Source organism: Ovis aries, chromosome 2, assembly GCF_016772045.2.
Source record: "Ovis aries strain OAR_USU_Benz2616 breed Rambouillet chromosome 2, ARS-UI_Ramb_v3.0, whole genome shotgun sequence".
Lineage (NCBI taxonomy): Eukaryota > Metazoa > Chordata > Mammalia > Artiodactyla > Bovidae > Ovis > Ovis aries.
Genome location: NC_056055.1, coordinates 90,316,302 through 90,338,168, shown reverse-complemented (window position 1 = coordinate 90,338,168; position 21,867 = coordinate 90,316,302). Strand labels below are relative to the sequence as shown.

Here is a 21,867-nt window from a genome sequence, read left to right as displayed (position 1 = left end):
AAAAATCAAAACCAGTCTCTTAGGAATCAAGTGAAGAGTATCTAAATATCACTGCTGTTATTGACAGGCAGTCAATAAATATTTGTTAAAGTGACAATTTTCAGTAAGTAGGTCATATCAAACCCTCACTGTCTAGATTTTGAAGAAGTAACAAGTACTTTAAAAACAAGTTCCTTTTAGGAGGAACATCAAGAGTGATTAATGACAGCACTGCCTTCCAGAAAAGTCTCAAAATTAACTGTGTAGTACTTACTGATACTTCATCCTTTGAAAAGATGGCCAAGGATATCAACTTTGCCTAATGGGCCAGCCTCTTCTTTTCCACAGACAACAGCCAGAGTCCTCATTTTGTTTGAAGCACAGAAAGATGCCTGGGTACCTTTCTCTTTATTTATTTAAGCTCAATGGTCTTAGGCTATTGTTTTCTAATGTCTTTAAGGGAGAGAACATGTAGAGGAGTCATGGTGTTATTATAAGAACTTAATGAATTATTGCTATGACAACCTTAATTATACATTATGGACAAATCAGAAACCACCTTGAGATATCAAGATAAATGGCTGCCCACACTACTGGTTTAAGACCAATTTATGATGAAGATGCTTACAATTTAGAAAACTCTGTTCATTAACTTATTGTATATGCATTGAGAAATGCTTGCCATTATTTCATTTTAGCAGTAGCTCTCCTAGCTTTAACTTGCAAAATCTTTGTTCCATTGAGTCCAAGAACCAGTGGTCTTCTTTAGCTTGAAAATAAAAGTGGAAGCCACTCACTCGTGTCCAACTCTTTGCAACCCCATGGACTGCAGCCTGCCAGGCTCCTCTCTCCATGGAATTTCTCCAGGTCAGAATGTTGGAGTGGGTAGTCATTCTCTTCTCCAGGGGATCTTCCCGACCCAGGGATCGAGCCCAGGTCTCTCACGTTGCAGGCGGATTCTTTACCATCTGAGCCATCAGGGAAGTCCTTAATTATTAATAATTTTAAAATTAATAAGTCTAATATAAAATGTTTAGGCTTTCAGAAAATTGATTGCTTTTCTTATTTAGAAGAGTGGTTGTGCCTATACTTAGTGAATTACAAAATGCTTTGTACCTATTGCCCATCTTCATGCCCTTGGTCTCCTGCCTTACTTCTCCCCCACCATACATATCTGCAATTTTTCTTTTCACATCAGTGTGTGATTTTCTAATTATGGCTAAGTAGACATGAATTAGAGATGGAAAAGTTCAATTTTACTAAAATCTAAAATTAAGTACTATAGTTTTTAGCCTCATACCCTTCTCTGGGGATAAAAAAAGCAATATTTTTCGTAAACTGTGTGGGATGGTAATGTGAAAATACAAAAAATGTGGCCATGAGCTATGATACAAAATTATATGTTTTTTAAAAGTCCATGTGATGAATATAAAATAATGTGTTTCCTTGGTTTCTGAAATTCCTCCAAATAACCTCAAAGTTGTAGTAGTACAATATGTTATATTCAACTCTATCCCCGTAACAGCTGACTAGCAGTATTTCATAGTGTCCATTTTCCCCCTTCTATGATATAAGATGCTTTCTTTTAAAATGCTGTTTTCTGCCTTGTACATAGTATTATGAGTCCTGAGAAGGAAATCTAAAAGAGAGGCAATATACATATAAACATATAGCTGATTCACTTCGCTGTACAACAGAAACTAACACAACATTGCAAAGCAACTATAGTCCAATAAAATTTAATTTTAGAAAGTGAAAAAACATATTATGCATACTGATGCATACCAAAAAGAACCCCTAAGGACGTCAGGAACTGGTGTAACTGAACCATTTTGAAAGTATCAGTACACCGCCAGCAGGGGAGTCAGTTCATTTCAGGGTGATCTTAGTCTTGTTCTGACTTTCAGGATGGGTGAGATGAGCAGGAAGAGTCTCCATTTATATTCCCAAGGCTAATCAGTGGTTTCATTTTATGACCTGGCTGTATTTGCTACCCAGTCACAGTGACAAAGAGGACATTTGTTTCTGAGTCTGAAGACTTTTTATAAAACCTTTATTTCTACCCCAAAGGGGAGAACTGTCGCCACACAAGATGCTTATCAAAGACCCTGTCATTGTTCCAGTTTGCTCCACCCACGCCCCAGTTGCTACCTGTTGTTGGCTCTGTGTTGCCATTTCTAAGGGATCTCGTCTTGAATTCCAGAGGGGCCACTCTGGGGAAGCAGTCTCCCTGTTTTACATCTTTAGAATGACCTTCCTCAGCTTGCATTCACATGTGACCCAAGGCCACACAGATTCGCTTTCCTGACTTACCAGGTTGCTTCCCTGGTGGCTTGGCTGGTAAACAATCCACGTGCAATGCAATGCAGTTTGACAGTGATAGATGGATGAAACTGAGATGCCCTCAGGAAGTTGATTACGAAGATAAATTGACCCAATGTTAATAAGAACTTAAGCCTAGAAAATTGAAACTGAATTTAAGTAAATCTGTTCAGTGTTTCTGCCTCCATGTTCTAGGCATAAATTTTCAGCCTTCATAAAGAACTTTGCAAATCTACTACTACACCTTTAGTGAGATTTTTAAGTTGCAATATCTTGTCTTAGTTTTTAGTTTATTTATTTAGAGGAGCACATTGTTTACTTGAGGCAACACTTCTTATCTTAGCCTACAAAGAGTATTTTTACCTAAATTTCAGGTGAATTTGTGTTCCTGGCATGGCAGTTTATAGACCGCTTAGATACCCTACCAACTCATTGGTCTTTTGATAATACTCTCACCAATCTAAGAATTTCCTGGAACCACTTTAGGTCATAACCTCTGCACTCATCATCCTTCCAGTCCTATACCAAAAGAAATGTATGGCTAGGTGGTCAGACTACATTACTCGGCAAACTCATTGATCTCTGGGCCAGGTAGGCACCAGTCTTCATTATCTGCTTTTGGGTGGCTATATAAGGTAGTAGTATTGATTTCAGACAACTCTGTCTCTTGATAGTTGCTTAGAGCCTTGAAAAAATGTAGGCTGGGTTAAGAAGTCAAAGGGCAAATGTTCCACCTCTTTAGTATTTTATAGTCTCCTGGTTTATTTTTCTCTTTGCTCTACCAAGGAGTGAAGCCGACCAAGGTCTTCTTGAGACTCTGAGATTAATGAACCCCAAATGTGATAAAGCTCTGTGAGGTTACAGTGACTTCTCTGGTGTTTGTCTCTTTTAATCCTTCAAATGTTGCTTCAGGAAAGGAAGAATTGATAAGCCTAAACTGAGATATTTGACATCAGAGGCCAGTGATACGGAATCTTAGTTCAGTTTCGATCTGAGGAAGAATTCATAATATTAGGTAAATATGAACTGAAGGGGGAAGAGGACTTCAGAAGGGCAAGAAATAAGTAAATATTAAATTGCTAATACTAGGCAATTTATGTATGTTACCTTATTTTAACTCTTACAACTTCCATGTTATTATTAGCATGCCAGTTTAACAAAAGTGGAGACTTACTAAGGTTAACTAACTCACCACGGACTGTACCTCTAGTTTGCTGGATTTCAGAAGCAGTACTATTTCAGGGTGGGGCCTGACTCCACTATTTCTCTGTCTGACTCATTAACTCATTATTCTCCTAGGTATGGGTCAGACTATTTCCTTATATGTGCAGTATTTTTAATTGAATGCCAGACATGGTGATTTTATATTTTAGTATGCTGGATTTTTATGTATTTCTTATGTAAGCGTCTTGGCTTTTGCTCTGTCAGGCAGTCATATTGATTGCAGATGAGTTTGGCTTTTTCTAGTCTTATTCTTAAGCTCTCTTGACAGGTCTAGAGTAGTCTTTACTTTAGGACTAATTTAGTTCCACATATAAAAGTGGCTCTTTAAGGGGACTCTAATAGAATGCCTGATGTATTCTATGTGGCTGGTAGAAACTTGAATGCTTTCCAATCCTGAATATGCTCTTTAGCTTGAAAGTTCATGGTAATTATTTTCTTCTGAAGATTGTACTTGTTGTGCTTTATAAGGTTTTACCTAACATATACACCCATTAGTAACCCCCGAAGGCTCAAGAATATACCTCTCAAATTTTAGACAGTTCCACCCTGGTGGCTACTGTGCCCTGCTAATTCTAGCTCTGTTGAGCGCTACAAACTCTGATATCTCTTTCTTCAATTCAGATTGTCCAGAGAGGTTTCTCCTCCCTGCAGTCTAGTCTAGAAATTGCCTCCAAGCAAAAAGCGTCATTTGTTTCTCATCTCAAGGATCACAGTCTTCCACTACCTGTTATCCAATGACCAAAAATTGTTGTTGCCTGTGTTTTGTCTAATTTTCTAGTTGTTTCTGATGGGAGGGTAATTCTTGACCCTGTTATTTCTTCATAACAGGAAATACAAGTTCATGGGATTGGAAATGTAATTTAATTATTTAAATCAAAAGTATTTTTTCCTTTTCATTTTTAAGTGGAGATAATAAGACCTCCCTCTGAAGCATATTATAAAAATTAGAATTTTTCTTTTAAAATTATATATACTTTTTAAATTTTTTCCCATTATATATTATTATAAGATACTGAGTATAGATAGAGTTCCCTGTGCTATACAGTATGTCCGTGTTATTTACCTGTTTTGTGTAGTGTGTATATGTTAATCCCCAAATCCTAAACAAAATTTAGAAATAATATTAATGCATTTTCTTAGTGATGTACAGCATTTGTATTTAATATATCTTTGAACATCCTTGTTTGTACAGTGGGGATAATAATAATACTTCATTGAATAGTGTGGATTAAATGGATTAATATTGGTAGTTTGCCTAGAACAATGTCTCCCTCAAAGTAAGAGGTATAGTTGTTAGTTAAGTAAATGATTTTGAAAAATTGTGGTTGTGTTGCCTACTACTGGAAAGGAAATTGTCTTACCATTAATCAGCAGTGAACCCACTTGGCAGTCAGAGAAAATACAAGCCATTTCTTTACTTTTCCCTTTGAGATGCTTTTCAGTCCGTAGAGACCATCTTGGACAGCTGTCCAGGGTCCCATCCCATTCATTGCCCTCCTTCATTTTCCCTCGGGTTAAACCTCTCTTCCCTTTCCTGCCTAATTTCCTGGTTCACTTCTGGCCACAAGATGAAATGTCCTCAAGATTATGCCTCATACTTGCCTTTTTAAAGCTTTTCTCTTTGAAGAGCTTTGGGTACCTTTTACTGTTTATCTTATAAAAGCTTAGGTCATTTAATTTGTCAGAACATACACAGGACAAATTTCTCTCTTGTTATCTGGACCGCTTTTCATAACTTTGATGTGTTATAATACTGAGATTCTCTTCATATTATTTTACCAAAAAATCCTGCTGAGGTTTGAAAGGGAGAGAAAGGAAGAAGATTAAAGACTTGACTACGTAAAGCGTTTTCAGAAGTGTTTCCTAGACAGTGTATATTCAGTAAGCAGTGGCTATTATTTGGATATTGCCTTATGTATGGACACACAAGTAACAATGTTATCTAACCAAGTATTCAAACTAGAGAAAATCAGAAGTCAGTTGTGAAATAGGATCAGAGGGTTTTAGGAGAACTGTCCCACTCCTGAAGTTGATCACTTAGGTATATAGTCCGTACTCACCTATTAACAGTTCCAGGGTCCAACACTTCCACTACTCTCTTACTAATATCTTGAAATTATTTCATTATCATTCAGTGGAATATCACCTGGCAAAACCCCAATCCTGGGTGGACTGTGGACATTCTCTGCTTCTGCTCAAAGCAAGGTAAAATTGATGCCATTATTAACTTAGGTTCAGCAGTCTACCTAGTGTAATAGTCAACTAATGGGATGTGTGTATGTACACAGTGACATACACATTTGGAGGCTGGCAGATCCGAAATCTGTACAGTGGCCTGTACAAGGCAAGTTGCTGACTCAATTCAAGTCACTGTGGAATTCTTTCTTGCTTGGAGGAGATTGATTTTTTGTTTTATTTAGACCTCTGGCTGATTAGATGAGGGCCATCCACAATATGAAGGACAGTCAGTCTCACTCAGAGTCCATTGATTAACGTGTAAGTCTCATCCAGAAATTCTCTCACAGAAACGTCAAGGATAATGTTTGCCAAGTATCTAAATTCTGTTGCCCAGTGAAGTTAACACATAAATGACCGCCACACCAGGTCAGTATTACTCTCGTACCTGATCAGCCATCTCTTCCTCACATTCTTTGCTATCACAACCCTAAATCTTGTTCCTTCTCTGAAACCTAGAATAGCTCTCCTTTTTTTGAATTAAAAACACTTACACATCCAATTTTTAATTGAATCCCTACTATATTCAGAGCTAGAAATATAATGTGCCAGACTTTTTCAATGTAAGCAAAACAAAGACTTGGCTAGTGCCTTCTTAGGAGAGAAAGAAATTAATAAAATAATCACAAATCTTACAGACCATGATGAGAACAATGAATGGGGCCATAAAAGCATGTATATGGTGTGTGCATGCTCAGTCGTATCTGACTCTTTTCAACCACGTGGACTATAGCCCGCCAGTCTTCTCTGTCATTGGATTCTCCAGGCAAGTATACTAGAGTGGATTGCCATTTCCTTCAGGGCATCTTCCCAACCCAGGGATCAAATTCGTGTCTGTTGTGTCTCCTGCCTTGACAGCCAGATTCTTTATTGCTAGAGCCCTCTGGGAGGCATATAAGCCCAGAGAAGAGGGGTTGGCAAATAAGAGGAACTTTTGAAGGCAGAAGAAATAGCATGTGCCAAGGCAAATATTGATCCCAAAGATGGCCCTTCAAGTGATCTAACCTCCCACTTCACCAAGAAACCAAATTAAACCATCAGAATAAAACCCTGAACTTCCCCTTCCACACCTGCACACCTGTGTCAATGCCTATGCTTTCCTCTTTCCTTCCTGCTAAAGACCAAGCCTGCCTTGAGTTCCATTTCCTCTCTCTCTACTGACTTCTAGCCAACCACTAGTCTTTCTCACTTTAAAAGCAAGTCAAAAGTTAGAAATTAACAAAACTTTTCAAGATTTAACATCCTACTCCTGCTTGTTTGTTGGCATTGCTTACATTGTTTTTCCACTTCTTAAAAGCATTGAAATCTGGCTCCCACCCAGAATACCCTATTGAAAAATTCTGTTTATTAAAGTCACTGATGACTTCCAAGGCATTAACTCCAACATATTCTTTCCAGTACTTTATTTTGCTTATCCAGTCAGCAGCACTGGACACTGTTAGACTGTCCTTCTTTCCTGAAAAGTGGCCTTCCTTCTACCAGTGTAGTAGTCACTCTTTAGTTCCCTCGTGGTGTCCTCTTGTACTCATTTCTTAAACACTGGTTCTCTTCAGGGGTTGATCTTAGGCTGCTTGCTCTCCTCACTCTATCTACTGAGGTTCTATAAACAGGAGGTCAGTAGATGGGAACAAAAGATGCTCCCAACTGATTTTATTCTGATCTAAACTCTTAATTATTTTCTATTGTACTATATAATTTGATTATTGTTTCTCCCTCCTCAGCCATCCTAATCCAATTAAACCACATTCTGATGATCTTTATCTCTGCCTCACTGAATAATAGGTCTAAAGCAGTGATAGGAAGGCAAGCAATCAATAAAAATAAATTGAATAAATTAGTATTGTGAGGAACAGTACATGTTATGTAAGTGCTTCTAGAACATGCAACCACTTGGTCCTTCTTTGGATTAATCGACATTTACTGAAAAACCATCCATGGAAGATAGATAGCATCTTATTTGCAGCTGTGATCGATTAATAGGGGTCTACTTGGAGAGCTATATTGAAAGCAATTACCTAGGGATCAGTGGAGAAGAGTGCTATAATCTATTAATCATGTCTAATACAAATACCATATTAATATTATTAATTTAGCACAGACCATGTGCCATACATTGAGACAAACACATTAATTGGATTATATCAATTAGATCTTACAAAAGCTCCATGGGTTGTCTTTACATTAATGTAACAGACACAGAAATGCTAATAGTTTGTCCAAGACCAACAGACAAATTAGATAAAGTTGGGATTAAATCTAATATGCCACATGTTAGAGTTCATGGGCTAAAACATCATGCTATATTGATATATTTATAGTGGTGAGTATAGCCCTTTTTTACCCTGCATTTTTGCCATTCTTGGCCTAAATTAAACTATGAAGAGGTGAAGAAAGAACAGTAAAGGTGATAATAATGTGTAAAAAGAAGGGTACTCTCCCCTATGATGCCTCAGTTACCACATTTCAAAAATGGGTTATTTAAGCTGGGGCTTTCCTGATAGCTCAGTTGGTAAAGAATCTGCCTGCAGTGCAGGAGACCCCAGTTTGATTCCTGGGTTGGGAAGATATGCTGGAGAAGGAATAGGCTACCCTCTCCAGCATTCTTGGGCTTTCCTTGTAGCTCAGCTGGTAAAGAATCCACCTGCAATGCAGGAGACCTGGGTTGGGAAAGTCCTCTGGAGAAGGGAATGGCTACCCATTCCATTATTCTTGCCTGGAGAATTCCATGGGCTGTATAGCCCATGGGATCACAAAGATTTGAATACAACTGAGCAACTGAACTGAAGTTGCCAGTCTGATGCGCTAATACTCTCAAATACTTAAACGTGTATTTCCTACAAACAAGAATGTTTCTCCAATATAACCACAATACCATCATCAAAACTGAGAAATCAGCATTGTTACATTAGTACCATGTAATACTCAGCCTTCATATTTAGATTTGTCCAGTTGTACATTAAAAGATGCTTACTTCTTGGAAGAAAAGTTATGATCAACCTAGATAGCATATTCAAAAGCAGAGACATTACTTTGCTGACTTAGGTCCATCTAGTCAAGGCTATGGTTTTCCAGTGGTCGTGTATGGATGTGAGAGTTGGACTGTGAAGAAAGCTGAGTGCTGAAGAATTGATGCTTTTGAACTGTGGTGTTGGAGAAGACTCTTGAGAGTCCCTTGGAGTGCAAGGAGACCCAACCAGTCCATTCTGAAGGAGATCAGCCCTGGGATTTCTTTGGAAGGAATGATGCTAAAGCTGAAACTCCAGTACTTTGGCCACCTCATGTGAAGAGTTGACTCATTGGAAAAGACTGTGATGCTGGGAGGGATTGGGGTCAGGAGGAGAAGGGGACGACAGAGGATGAGATGGCTGGATGGCATCACTGACTCGATGGACGTGAGTCTGAGTGAACTCTGGGAGTTGGTGATGGACAGGGAGGCCTGGTGTGCTGCAATTCAAGGGGTCTCAAAGAGTCGGAAACGACTGAGCAACTGAACTGAACAATAATATTGTTAATTGCAAATAAAGACTGTTCAGAATCATGCTGCGTATTCAGTTGCGATATCCTTTCATCTCACTGAGCATTCAACAACTCATCAATAACAGTTCAGGTTTTCCTACCCTGTACTGGTTCCCACAGTGGTTTCCTCCTGTGAGTCTCTGCTCTGGTGAACTCTTATTCCTTGTATTCTCCTGTCTTTCTCCATAATTTGAGGGATAGCAATTTACCCTGTGTCTTCCCTTGTATGGCTTCTAAAAGAGTTATTGATTTATTGGTGTGTTCAGCTTTTTACTTACTATTGAGACATAATCACTACTTCCTTGCTCCTTACATGCAGAATTGAAAACTAGAAGTCCCTTTAGTTTCTTTCATTCTGTAGCAGTTCTGTGGGCTTTTTGACTTGTTTTGTTTTGTGCGGTGTTCCTCAGTTTGGTTTAAGTAATGGTGCTTCATGATTAAAGTTATTTACACTTGGCAGTAAGAGCACAAAGGGAATGTTGCATTGTTTGAGTTGCATCTTTTCTGGTCATCTATGATTTCAGTTTGTCCCATTTGGGGTTCACTTTGATCCTGTGAGTGAGGTTGTGGCTGCTGGGCTTTTCCACTGCAAAGTTATTCTTTCACTTTTTAAAACTAGTAAGTATTTACGTAATTATGTGAGGTAACGTTCATTAGCTTGAGTGTCGTAATCATTTCATGATGTACATGTGTATTAAAACCACTTAAATCTATACAACTTTTACAAATAAAGAATAAAATTTTGTAGTACAGTACTGTGAAACTTTTTCCTTTGGAAACTTTGCTTTTCTCACCCGACTCAGCCTATGGCTTTTCATAGCAGCTGCCCTGCCCACTCCCTGCAGATATTCAGTCTTCTCAGGCTCCAACATCTCATGCCAGGTAATCTCTCCATTTGAAGACATGCCCCACCCTCTTTGAACTCTGCCACCCCACCATGCGATCTGGACCACCAGCGGTCCCTGCCCCCTTCCAGCGCAATGCTTCCTTTTTTCTACCCATTTTTTGGCTTCAGAACGAGTTTTTTTCAGGAAGAGAAAGGGAAGCAGAGATTACATGCTATTTAAGGTCATTTCCAACTCTTACATTCTATGATAGATAAAGTAATATGGTTAACTTAATTTGCAAGTTTATGCTCAGAAAATAGGGGTAGAGCTCGGGTCCCCAGCCTGCAGGCCAAGGACCAATACCTGCTGCAGAGGAGCAGTGGCATTAGATTAGAAATAAAGCGTACAATTTTCCATTCTTGTGGTGAGAATGGTCCTACTAAAACCACTTAAGAATCCATTAACTATTACATTCAAATAGTACAAAATCTCTGAAAAAGCTATTTGATCCTCACAGTATTAAGCATAATAATGACTGAGTAGGTTGTGAATCCCATAACTACATGTGAAAATGAAGGTGGGGAAATAATTGTTTTTGCTTTATCACAGGATTCTCTTCATATGTGTTCATATTCTGATATTACATATGTTAAAATTTCCTTTCTTATTGCTTCACAATAAACTATTCCCAAAAATTAAAAAAAAAGAGAGCAATAAATGTAATGCACTTGAATCACCCTTAAACTATCCCCTCTACACCTGATCTATGGAAAAATTATCTTCCAGGAAATCAGTCCCTGGTTCTGAAAAGTTTGGGGACTGCTGAGAAATCACTGAGACATAGACCTTTCCTGAAATCACCACTGAAACCAGAGCAAAGTGAGCCAGTGAGTAGTCTGGATCAGGACTACATGTGTCATGTTGAGTCTGGTCAAAAGCGCAAGAACAAACTGTAGGCAGAGAAGTCAGGATGTGTTTACCCATAGTCCCCAGAAAGGTGATGGCAGTGAATAGGCAGAAAGCAATAAATGTCCATTGTAGTAATCAAGGCAAAACAGGGAAGTATTTAACACTAACCAGTAAGTATCTCAATATAAGCTTATGCATTATGGGAACAATTCAGTTGGTCAAAGCAATAATGTGTTGTTGACCATAGTTATTAGACTACTAGATGCTGCAAACTTTATTTCTCTTGAAAACAGTACAAGTTGATACTAGGCTACAAGTAATTGATCTTATACTGCCATGCTTTGGTTTAAATACCTTCCTTACTAATGAACTGTTTTGGTGTATTTTTAACTCAGAGAGGTAGTCAGGATTCTAATACAGCATAAATTTTTTCTTATTTTTTAGGCTCATTTGCATTGGAGGATAGAAGCTTTACAGTGTTGTGTGAGTTTCTACTATACAGGAAAATGAATCAGCTATACATACACATATATCCTCTCCCTTTTGGACCTCCTTCCCATTCGGGTCACCACAGTGCATTAAGTAGAGCTCCCCATGCTTTACAACATGTTCTAATTAATGATCTGTTTTATACACAGTATCAGTAATATACATGTGTCAATCCAGTCTCCCAGTTCTGCCCCCTCACTTTTCCCCTTGGTATCCATACATTTGTTCTCTGTGTCTGTGTCTCTATTTCTGCTTTGCAAATAATATCATCTATATTATTTTTCTAGATTCCACAGATATGCATTACTACACTATATTTGATTTTCTCTGACTTCACTCTGTATGACATTCTCTGTGTCCATCCACATCTCTGCGAATGAACCAATTTCATCCCTTTTTATGGCTGAGTAATATTCCATTGTATGTATGTACCACATCTTCTTTGTCCATTCCGCTGTGGATGGACATGTAGGTTGCTTCCATGTCCTGGCTATTGTAAATAACGCTGCAGTGAACACTGGGGTGCATATATCTTTTTGAATTATGGTTTTCTCTGGGTATATGGCCAGTTGTGGAATTTATGGGTTATATGGTAGTTCTATTTTTAGTTTAAGGTATGTCCATACTGTTTTCCATAGTGACTGTATCAATTTACATTCCAGCAACAGTGCATGAAGGTTCCCTTTTCTCCACACTTTCTCCAGCATGTATTGTTGGCAGGTTTTTTGATGCTGGCCATTCTGACTGATGTGAGGTGATACCTTATTGTATTTTTATTTATATTTCTCTAATAATTAGTGATGTTGAGCATCTTTTCATGTGTTTATTGGCCATCTATATGTTTTCTTTGGAGAAATGTCACATTAGATCTTTAATCTATGGAAAAAGTGAATAAACAGAAACATACATTCAGATGAAAAACTAAGAAGTCACTGACAAAGCCTATTTTTGTCACAACTACTCAAGTCTCCAGTTAGAGCATGAAAGTGTTATATGCGATACATAATTGAATGGGCACAGTTGTGCTCTAATAAAACTTTATTTATGAAAACGAGTAGCAAACTGGATTTGACCCATGGGTTGTAGTCTGCTAGCTTCTAATTTGGATCATTAATGTTGAGAGAACTTCAACTTCCAGGCATGATAGATGACTCAATGCACCCTCCCACTTTAAACTGAAAAACAAAATAAAACATATGATACAATAGCTTTCAGATACTGAGTAACAGGAAACATAGAATAATGATCCTTGAGAAAAAGGAAATAAATATAGTTAGCCCTGTTACTGCTCCTGCTTACTGTGTAGAAAATTTCTAGGCTGCAGCACGAGGAGGAGGAGGAGGAGAAAACCCAAACATGTCAGTGATCTCATTGAGTTGATTGTCAGAATTTGAAATTCAGAGAAGAAGAAAATATAGATGAACTTAAAGTTATAGCCATTGAACTATCAAAAATAAAAGAGAAAAAGACTAAAAATAAATGAACAAAACATCATTGGCCCGTATGATACTACTGAATGGTCTGACATATCTACAACAGTCCTAAAAAAAAGATGAAAAATATTGGGAAAAGTAAGGTCTAAAACTTTTCTGATTTTGATGAAAATTATAGAAGCACAGATTCAAGAAACTCCCAAGTAGAAGACACAAGAAGAAAATTACCTCAAGGCACATCATAATAAAATTGCTGAAAATAATTACAGAGAGAAAATCTTAAAAGCTGTCAGAGAACAAGGAGTAACATTATGTACAGGGAAATAAAATTAAGAATGATAGCAATCTTCTCTTCAGAAATTATACAAACTAAAAGACAGTGGGACAATACCTTTAATATAGTTCTGAAAGGAAAAAAACCTGTCATCTTAAAATTCTATACCTAGTAAAAAGTGTTTCAAAAATGAAAAAAATGTTTCAGACAAACAAAAGCCAAGAGAATTTATTGCTAGTCAAACTGAAATACAAGAAATATTAAAGGAAGTTATTCAAGAAGAAAGAAAATAATACCACATAGATTTTAGATCTGTAAGAAGGAATGAAGGACAAAAAACAAGGTCATCATGCATAGCACAGGGAACTATATTTCAGTATCCTGTGATAAACCATATTGAAAAAAATAAAAAAGATTGCATGCATGTGTACAACTTAATCATTTTGCTATACAGCAGAAGTTAACACAGCATTCTAAATCAACTATAGTTCAATATAATTTTTTTAAAAAGGAATGAAGACCACTAGGAATGGTATCTATGTAGGTAAATATGTGATAATGGTAGGTATGGTTGGTTAGATAGTGAATATGTGAGTAAATATAGAAAACAGATATCCAGAATCTCTCTACTATGTAATTGACTAATTTAAAGGACCAATATCAATGCATTTGAGGTTTAAAACATATGAAAATGTCTGACAACAATAGTACAAAGGGTGTAAGGGAGGAGATAGACATACATTGTAACATCCTTACTGCTGCTGCTAAGTCACTTCAGTCATGTCTGACTCTGTGTGACCCCATAGACGGCAGCCCACCAGGCTCTCCCATCCCTGGGATTCTCCAGGCAAGAACACCTTACAGTATACTTTAAATGGTATATAGACTATAAACTGTAGAGAAGCTATTGTAAAAATAAAATGGCTAATAAACCAATGGTAGAGATAAAGTGGAATCACTTTTTAAAAATTAATCTAAAGGAAAAAGAACATATAGGCAATTAGAAAATAAATAGCAAAATGGTAGATGTAAACCCAGACACATTGATAATCACATTAAATGAAAATGGCCCAGACACTACAATAAAAAACTAAGATTGTTAGACTGGATAAAAAGTAAGATCCAACTATATACCATATATAAGAAACTCATTTTTTTATTTATTTATTTTTTACCTTTCAATATTGTATTGGTTTTCCCATACATCAACATGAATCCATCACGGGTATACATGTCTTCCCAATCCTGAACCCTCCTCCCTCCTCCCTCTCCATACCGTCCCTCTGGGTCATCCCAGTGCACCAGCCCCAAGCATCGTATATCCTGCATTGAACGTAGACTGGCGATTTGTTTCTTATATGATATTATACATGTTTCAATGCCATTCTCTCAAATCATCCCACCCTCTCCCTCTCCCACAGAGTCCAAAACTCATTTTAAATGTGAAAAAAAAAAAGTGTATAGGTTAAAAGTAAAAGGATACAACAAGATATACTATGAAAACACTAATTTAAAAAAAGCACAAGTATATAATATACGAAGTTGATTTAAGAATAAGGAATATTACTAGGGAAAAGAGGGACATTTTAAAATAACAGTCAATTCATCAAGTGGACATGATAATTCTAAATGTGATGTACCTAACAGAAGAGTTTAAAGATATATGAAGCAAAAACTAATAGAAATAATAACAGTAGGTAGACAAGTCTCCTTTTGATTGAGATTTCAAGGTGTCACTTAATAGTTGATGGAGCAAACAATAGAGCGAGCATAGAAAATGTCAACAACACTGTCAACCAAGTTGACCTAATTACCGTTTACAGAACAGTTCAGCCAACAAAAGCAGAATATAATTATTTTGAGTTCTCATGGGACGATCGCCAAGATAGAACATATTCTGAGCTATAAAATACATCTCAATCAATTTAAATTTCTTTAACCACAAGAAATTCAAGTTAGAAATCAATAACAGAATGATACCTGGCAAATCCTCTAGCATTTGGAAATTAAACAACACAGGTTTACATTATTATAGTCAATTGGATGAAAATAATGTGAAAGTCTTGAGTGCAGATTAGCAATTTTTCTCAACTCTCCTTACAGTTTTCCTGAAGCTCTGCATTAAAGATTTATAGATTTATCTTGAGATCAGGTCAAAAATTTATTGTCTTGATGAAGTAACTGGAGTGTTATCAAAACAGGTATTATTCTTTTTATATGTTATAAATTACCATAGGTCCTTGTTGAGCGAGAGAAAGACCAAGACATAGAGATAGAGAAAGAAGGGGGAGAGGGGAGAGAAAGAAGATGAAGAGAAAGAGAAGAAGTGGGAGAAGAAGAAATTTTTTAAAAACACTAGTGGAGTTATTGCCACAATAAAAAATATTCAGATATAGTGAGATCAGACCCTTTCAGAAGCCCAGAGCAACTCAGCTCAAAAGAGCCACAAGAAGATAAAAATGTTTCACTTTTAATTCTTCTGTTCTATCTATAAAAATATTTTACCATAACTTTGAATCCCTAGGAAGAATGTGGCTGATTTAGTATTTGTTAAGTGGAAGTCCAGTACTTTGGCCACCTCATGTGAAGAGTTGACGCATTGGAAAAGACTCTGATGCTGGGAGGGATTGGGGGCAGGAGGAGAAGGGGACGACAGAGGATGAGATGGCTGGATGGCATCACTGACTCGATGGACGTGAGTCTGAGTGAACTCCGGGAGTTGGTGATGGACAGGGAGTCCTGGCGTGCTGCGATTCATGGGGTCGCAAAGAGTCAGACATGACTGAGCGACTGAACTGAACTGAACTGAGGTGGAAGTCAACAAATATGTATTAGTTATTTATCATAATTTAGGCACCATGCTGTTGCTACTGTTTGATCGCTAAGCTGTGTCTGACTCTTTTGCCACCCTGTGAACTGTAGCCTGCCAGTCTCCTCTGTCCATGGAATTTCCCAGGCAAGAATACTGGAGTGGGTTGCCATTTCCTTCTCCAGGGGCTTTTCCCAACCCAGGGATCAAACCCATGAATCCTGCATCGGCAGATGGATTTTTTACCACTAAGCCACCAGGGGAACCCTTAGGCACCATACTATATTTTTACTTATAATATTTTATCTGCTAATCCTCAAAACTGTTTTATAAATTAGAGATGAGAAAGCTGAGGCAGATAGAGATTAAGTAATTTGCACAAAGTCACACAACCAGCAGTTGGTAGAGAGAATATTCCATTCCAGGTCTTTGTGACTTCAAAATCCAAATTCCATAATTCAGCTGATAATACGTGACAGATTTCTTCTTTTTCTCTACCATTTCCTTAAGCACTTGGCTTCTGTATCAGCCAGTGGGAAGGAGCAGAGCCCTTTGGCCACTAAATCCCTTTATAAAGTTACTAGTTGCCCTGAATGTGAAAACATGAATTAAGTATTCAAACATTTGTCATCCTGATGACACCAGCAAGCAGAGAAACACAAGGTACAGATGTCAAACAACTAATAACTATAATGGAATTGGAGAAGGAAACGGCAACCCACTCCAGTGTTCTTGCCTGGAGAATCCCAGGGACGGGGGAGCCTGGTGGGCTGCCGTCTATGGGGTCGCATAGAGTTGGACATGACTGAAATGACTTAGCAGCAGCAGCACTAATGGAATTACTAGATAATTCTTGATCCCGTGAAGAGTTTAAAAACTTTTCAAAGAGAACATGCTTTACAGAACAATATTCAGTGCAAACTATACATGACTTGGATGTTAAGTTTAAAGTCATGGGCACAAAGTTTAACATGACATAACTACCTTTGAATGGTTTCTACTCTGTCCAGTTCAGTGTGAAGTTTTCTTTTCTTCCCAACTCCCACTCCTTGACATCAGCTTAAAGCCTGTTTACCTTGTTAGCTCAGATAAGAGATTTCTGTAATTTGACTCTCATGGACCTGGATCTGAAAGTTCAAATTCCACAGCACCCAAAATGTTTGAAACCTTTTGATTGATGTAGTTGAACTTTTGAACAGGAAAAGATTCCTCCATGGAGCATGTTGACTTAATTTATTAAGATCAGACTGACTAAATGACACCAACATATAATTGAGCTGGTGGATAATGAGGCCACGCATGTTTATATTCTCTTTCCAGCGTTTGTGATCTCACTCAATGACCTGCAAAAAAAAAAAAAAAAGGTCAAATATGAGATGTAACATCTTGTATTTCTTTGTGGTAGAGCACATTGTCAGTCCAAGACAACATGGGTTTATTAAGCTCCTACTATAGTTGTATAGCAGAGAAGGCAATGGCACCCCACTTTAGTACTCTCCTGGAAAATGTCATGGGCAGAGGAGCCTGTTAGGCTGTAGTCCATGGGGTTGCTAAGAGTCAGACATGACTGAGCGACTTCACTTCCACTTTTCACTTTCATGCATTGGAGAAGGAAATGGCAACCCACTCCAGTGTTCTGGCCTGGAGAATCCCAGGGACAGGGGAGCCTGGTGGGCTGCTGTCTGTGGGGCCACACAGAGTCGGACACGACTGAAGTGACTTAGCAGCAGTAGCACATAGTTGTATAGACAGTAAAAATAGGAGTGTTTATTACACATTCATAAGAGGTCTTAATGTTAGAAGGTTGTAAGACAATTAAATGAATAACCATTTATAAGACAGACCAAGAAAAGTGTCTTAAAAGGTGCAAAGTTCTGTGAGGATCCGGAGAAGAAATTATAGCTCCCTGGGAGCAGTCTAGGCCCCAAAGGAGAAGTAGTCCTAGTCCTTGGACAGACAGGTACTGGGAATGAAGGAGGCAACAAGTGATGTTTTAGGGAAAGAAAATATTACTAAACACACACACACAAGTCCAGACAATCCCATGGACAGAGGAGCCTGGCAGGCTACAACCCATAGAGTCACAAAGAGTCAGACTCGACTGAAGCAACTGAGCGTGCACAAATATACCACATTTGGAGCAACAGTGAGAGATAAGATTGGAATGGTTGATTGGGGGTTTATTCTGAAGAATTTAGAATATGGAACTGGAGACTTCCTGGTGGTACAGTGAGTGAGAATCTGCTTGTCTGCCAATGCAGGGGACACAGGTTCAACTCCTGATTGGGGAAATTCCACATGCCATGGAGCAACTAAACCCGTGCCCCACAACTACTGCGCTCACGTGCTGTGACTGCTGGACCCAGGGGCTGCAACGTGTAAAGACTGTGCACCGAGAGCCCGTGCTCTCTAACAGGAGAGTCCGCCACAGTGAGAACCCCACGCACCAACAAAGAGGAGCCCCAACTTACCTCACCTAGGGAAAGCCTGCATGTAGCAACAGAAGCCAGCACAATCAAAAAATGGATTAATTTAAAAGGGAATTATTTAAAAAAGGAATATGGGACTTGTAATTCAAGAAGCATTACTGACGTAAACTAGTCACATTGATTTTCTTTAGTTATTGGCACCCTAGGGAATATAGACTAACCAACTGCCCCCAAACTCTTTCCACATATGATGTTATTTATAATGTTTGCATGGCATTTCATTACATGGATTTCCCAACATTTATTTAACCATTCCACTGTTGTTGGACCTATATGGTGTTATGGTATATACCTATATGGTATATACTTCAGTTGCAGTAATTTTATAACAATCTTCCTTTGCTAATATTTTCCTTTTTATATTACTTCCATAGGCTAGAATCTTAGATATTGAACTGCTTGGCTAAGACACAAAGCAATTTAAGATTGCTGATACATATCTTAAGGTTAATCTGTTCAAGCATTTGTGCAAAGATACAGTTCTACTTGAGGTTTTAAATTTAGTAGTGTAAAAAGGACACAACAGACCCAAAATGGAATTACTTATGCTAAACTCCATGCCAGTAAACCAAGACTTAATATTTAACTTAATTGCAATTTCAACACCCCAGGAATGTAACCTTTAACCAGTCAACCTAGAATTACCTGGTTAGCAGTAGTGAAGTAATCTGCGTATAGGCACCTCCATCCCCCTTAGGAGGGCAACTTTGCCTGAAACAGTACTTTTTTTGTTAATAATTTTCTTTTTTCTGCCCGGTTTCTACTTTAAAAACCTTTCCTTTTCTATAGCTTGGTGGAACCAATTTGACCTTTAAATTTACTCAGTTAAATTTTTCTTGTTTAATTTTTGCCTGACTGTGTTATGGCTTCCCAGGTGGTGTTAGTGGTAAAGAACCCACCAGCTAATGCAGCAGATGTAAGGGATCTGGGTTCGATCCCTGGGTTAGGAAGGTCCCCTGGAGAAGGGCATGGCAACCCACTCCAGTATTCTTGCCTAGAGATTTCCATGGACAAGAGGAACTTGGCAGGCCCCAGTCCATAGGGTCACAAAAAGTAGGACATGGCTGAAGTGACTTAGCACACTCACACACACGCCATATAGGTGCTGTTAAGCCTCTGATAAACATAACTCCATGAAAGACCATTCCTTTAAAAAGAAAAACTTACTCTCAGTAAAAGAACTTTAATAAGCTTGACTAAATATTTAGAAAGCATATTGTGTTGAGTGAAACTTTGTGTATAATAAATAATGAGAGTAATAGAAGATCATTTTGCATGACTGGCCTATTATTGTCTCAAGGAACACATGCAAAGAAAACAAATTCTTTGGATTACTTCCTCAAATAAGCCAACACAATGGAAAGTGGAAAAAAAAAGTCCCGTAAACCTTGTGAAAAGGGAACCAGAAAGCTTAACATGTAAACTTGGAGAAATGACAACATTAGAAAACAAAACTACAAAAGAGAATACTTTCCAGAATAAGATGCACAAAACAAATAATCACTAGAGACGGAGCTTTATCCAGTCTGCACAGAGATAAGTGGAATATTTGACCTTCACCATGATTAACAAGGCTTTCTTTGAAATTGTGTTGGTTCTGTTGGCTTCTTCCACTGTTTGCTCCCAAGAGCTGAAACTGGTTCTTTGCCAGCAAAGGAGAGTGAACCAAGAGAGTTTAAAACTTTTGAATAAACTGCAGACCTCGTCAATTCAGCAGTGTCTACTGCACAGGAAAAACTTCCTGCTTCCCCAGAAGTCTGTGAATCCTCACCAGTATCAGAAAGGACAAGTACTGGCCATCCTTCATGAGATGCTTCAACAGATCTTCAACCTCTTCAGGGCAACCTCTTCTCTTGATGGTTGGGAGGAAAGTCACACAGAAAAGTTCCTTGTTGAACTTCTTCAACAGCTGGAATACCTAGAAGCACTCATGAGACTGCAAGCAAAGAAGAAAAGTGACACCTTGGGCAGTGAGAACCTTAGATTACAGGTTAAAATGTATTTCCAAAGGATCCATGATTACCTGGAAAGCCAGGACTATAGCAGCTGTGCCTGGACCATTGTCAAAGTAGAAATCAACCGGTGTCTGTTCTTGGTGTTCCGACTCACAAGAAAGCTGAGTGAACAGGGCATGGAAACTTGAACCATTTGAAGGAAGAGCCAACTGCAGGCTTTAAAAGCATAGCACGGAGGAGGAGTAGGATTTCTCCAGGCACTATTATTTCTTTTTGTTTTAAAGTAGTACTATTCTTTGTTTTTTGTTTTTTGTTTTTTGTGTGTGTGTGTGTGTGTGTATGTATATATATATATGTATGTGTGTATGTATATATATATACATATATGTATCTTTGCTTTAAAGATGATGCGCATTGACTACAGTTGTTTTTATTCTGTAATGTCACTTTGTATTTTCTGTCCATCTGAAATTTTTATGAGTTGAAGCGATTCATTAATATTTCATAATTGTTCTTCAGATTGGTATATTTTCATAAAAACTGGCCAAGTAGATATAATGAACTTTATCTTCACTGTCATACTTTGCTTATCATTGAATATTCATCCCAGTGATTTCTTTTTCTTAAATTAACTTGTATTGGAGTATAATTGCTTTAAAATGTTGTGTTAGCTTCTGCTGTACAGCAAAGTGAATCAACTATATGTATACATATATTCCCTCTTAGATTTCCTTCCCATTTAGGTCACCACAGAGCATTGAGTAGAGTTCCCTGTGCTATAGAGTAGGTTCTTATTAGTTATGTATTTTATACCTGAAAGTGAAAGTGTTAGTTGTTCAGTCATGTCCGACTCTTTTGCAACCCCATGGACTGTAGCCCACCAGGCTCCTCTGTCCATGGAATTCTCCAGGCAAGAATATTGGAGTGGGTACCCATTCCCTTCTCCAGGGGATCTTCCTGACCCAGGGATTGAACCCAGGTCTCCTGCATTGTAAGCAGATGCTTTACCATCTGATCCACCTCCCTTTCCCTATTGATATCACATCATATATTTATTCTTTACGTCTGTGTCTCTATTTCTGTTGTGCAAATAAGTTCATCTGTATCATTTTCTAGATTCCACATGTAGGTGACAATTATATAATGTTTGTTTTGTCTTTCTGACTTACTCCACTCTGTATGACAGTCTCTAGGTCCATCTATGTCTCCGCAAGTGGCACAATTTCATTCCTTTTTCTGGCTGAGTAATATTATGTAATTATATATATAATGGAATATTATCCTCTTTATCCATTCCTCTGCTGATGGACAGTTAAGTTGCTTCTATGTCCTGCTATTGTAAATAGTGCTACAGTGAACATTGGGGTGCATGTATTTTTTTGAATTATAGTTTTCTCCAGTTGTAT

At 38.0% G+C, this 21,867-nt stretch overlaps 1 protein-coding gene across 1 annotated transcript in view; it reads left to right on the top strand.

Annotated features, from left to right (window-relative positions):
- Positions 1–21,867, top strand: part of IFNE (interferon epsilon) — a 58,055-nt gene that overhangs the window by 10,697 nt on the left and 25,491 nt on the right. Inside the window, exon 1 of the mRNA XM_060411002.1 lies at positions 1–21,867. This exon is cut by the window's left edge and continues 10,697 nt beyond it; it is cut by the window's right edge and continues 13,282 nt beyond it. Within this exon, the coding sequence (XP_060266985.1) occupies positions 20,068–20,649 (582 nt within the window). The 5' untranslated portion in view covers positions 1–20,067 and the 3' untranslated portion in view covers positions 20,650–21,867.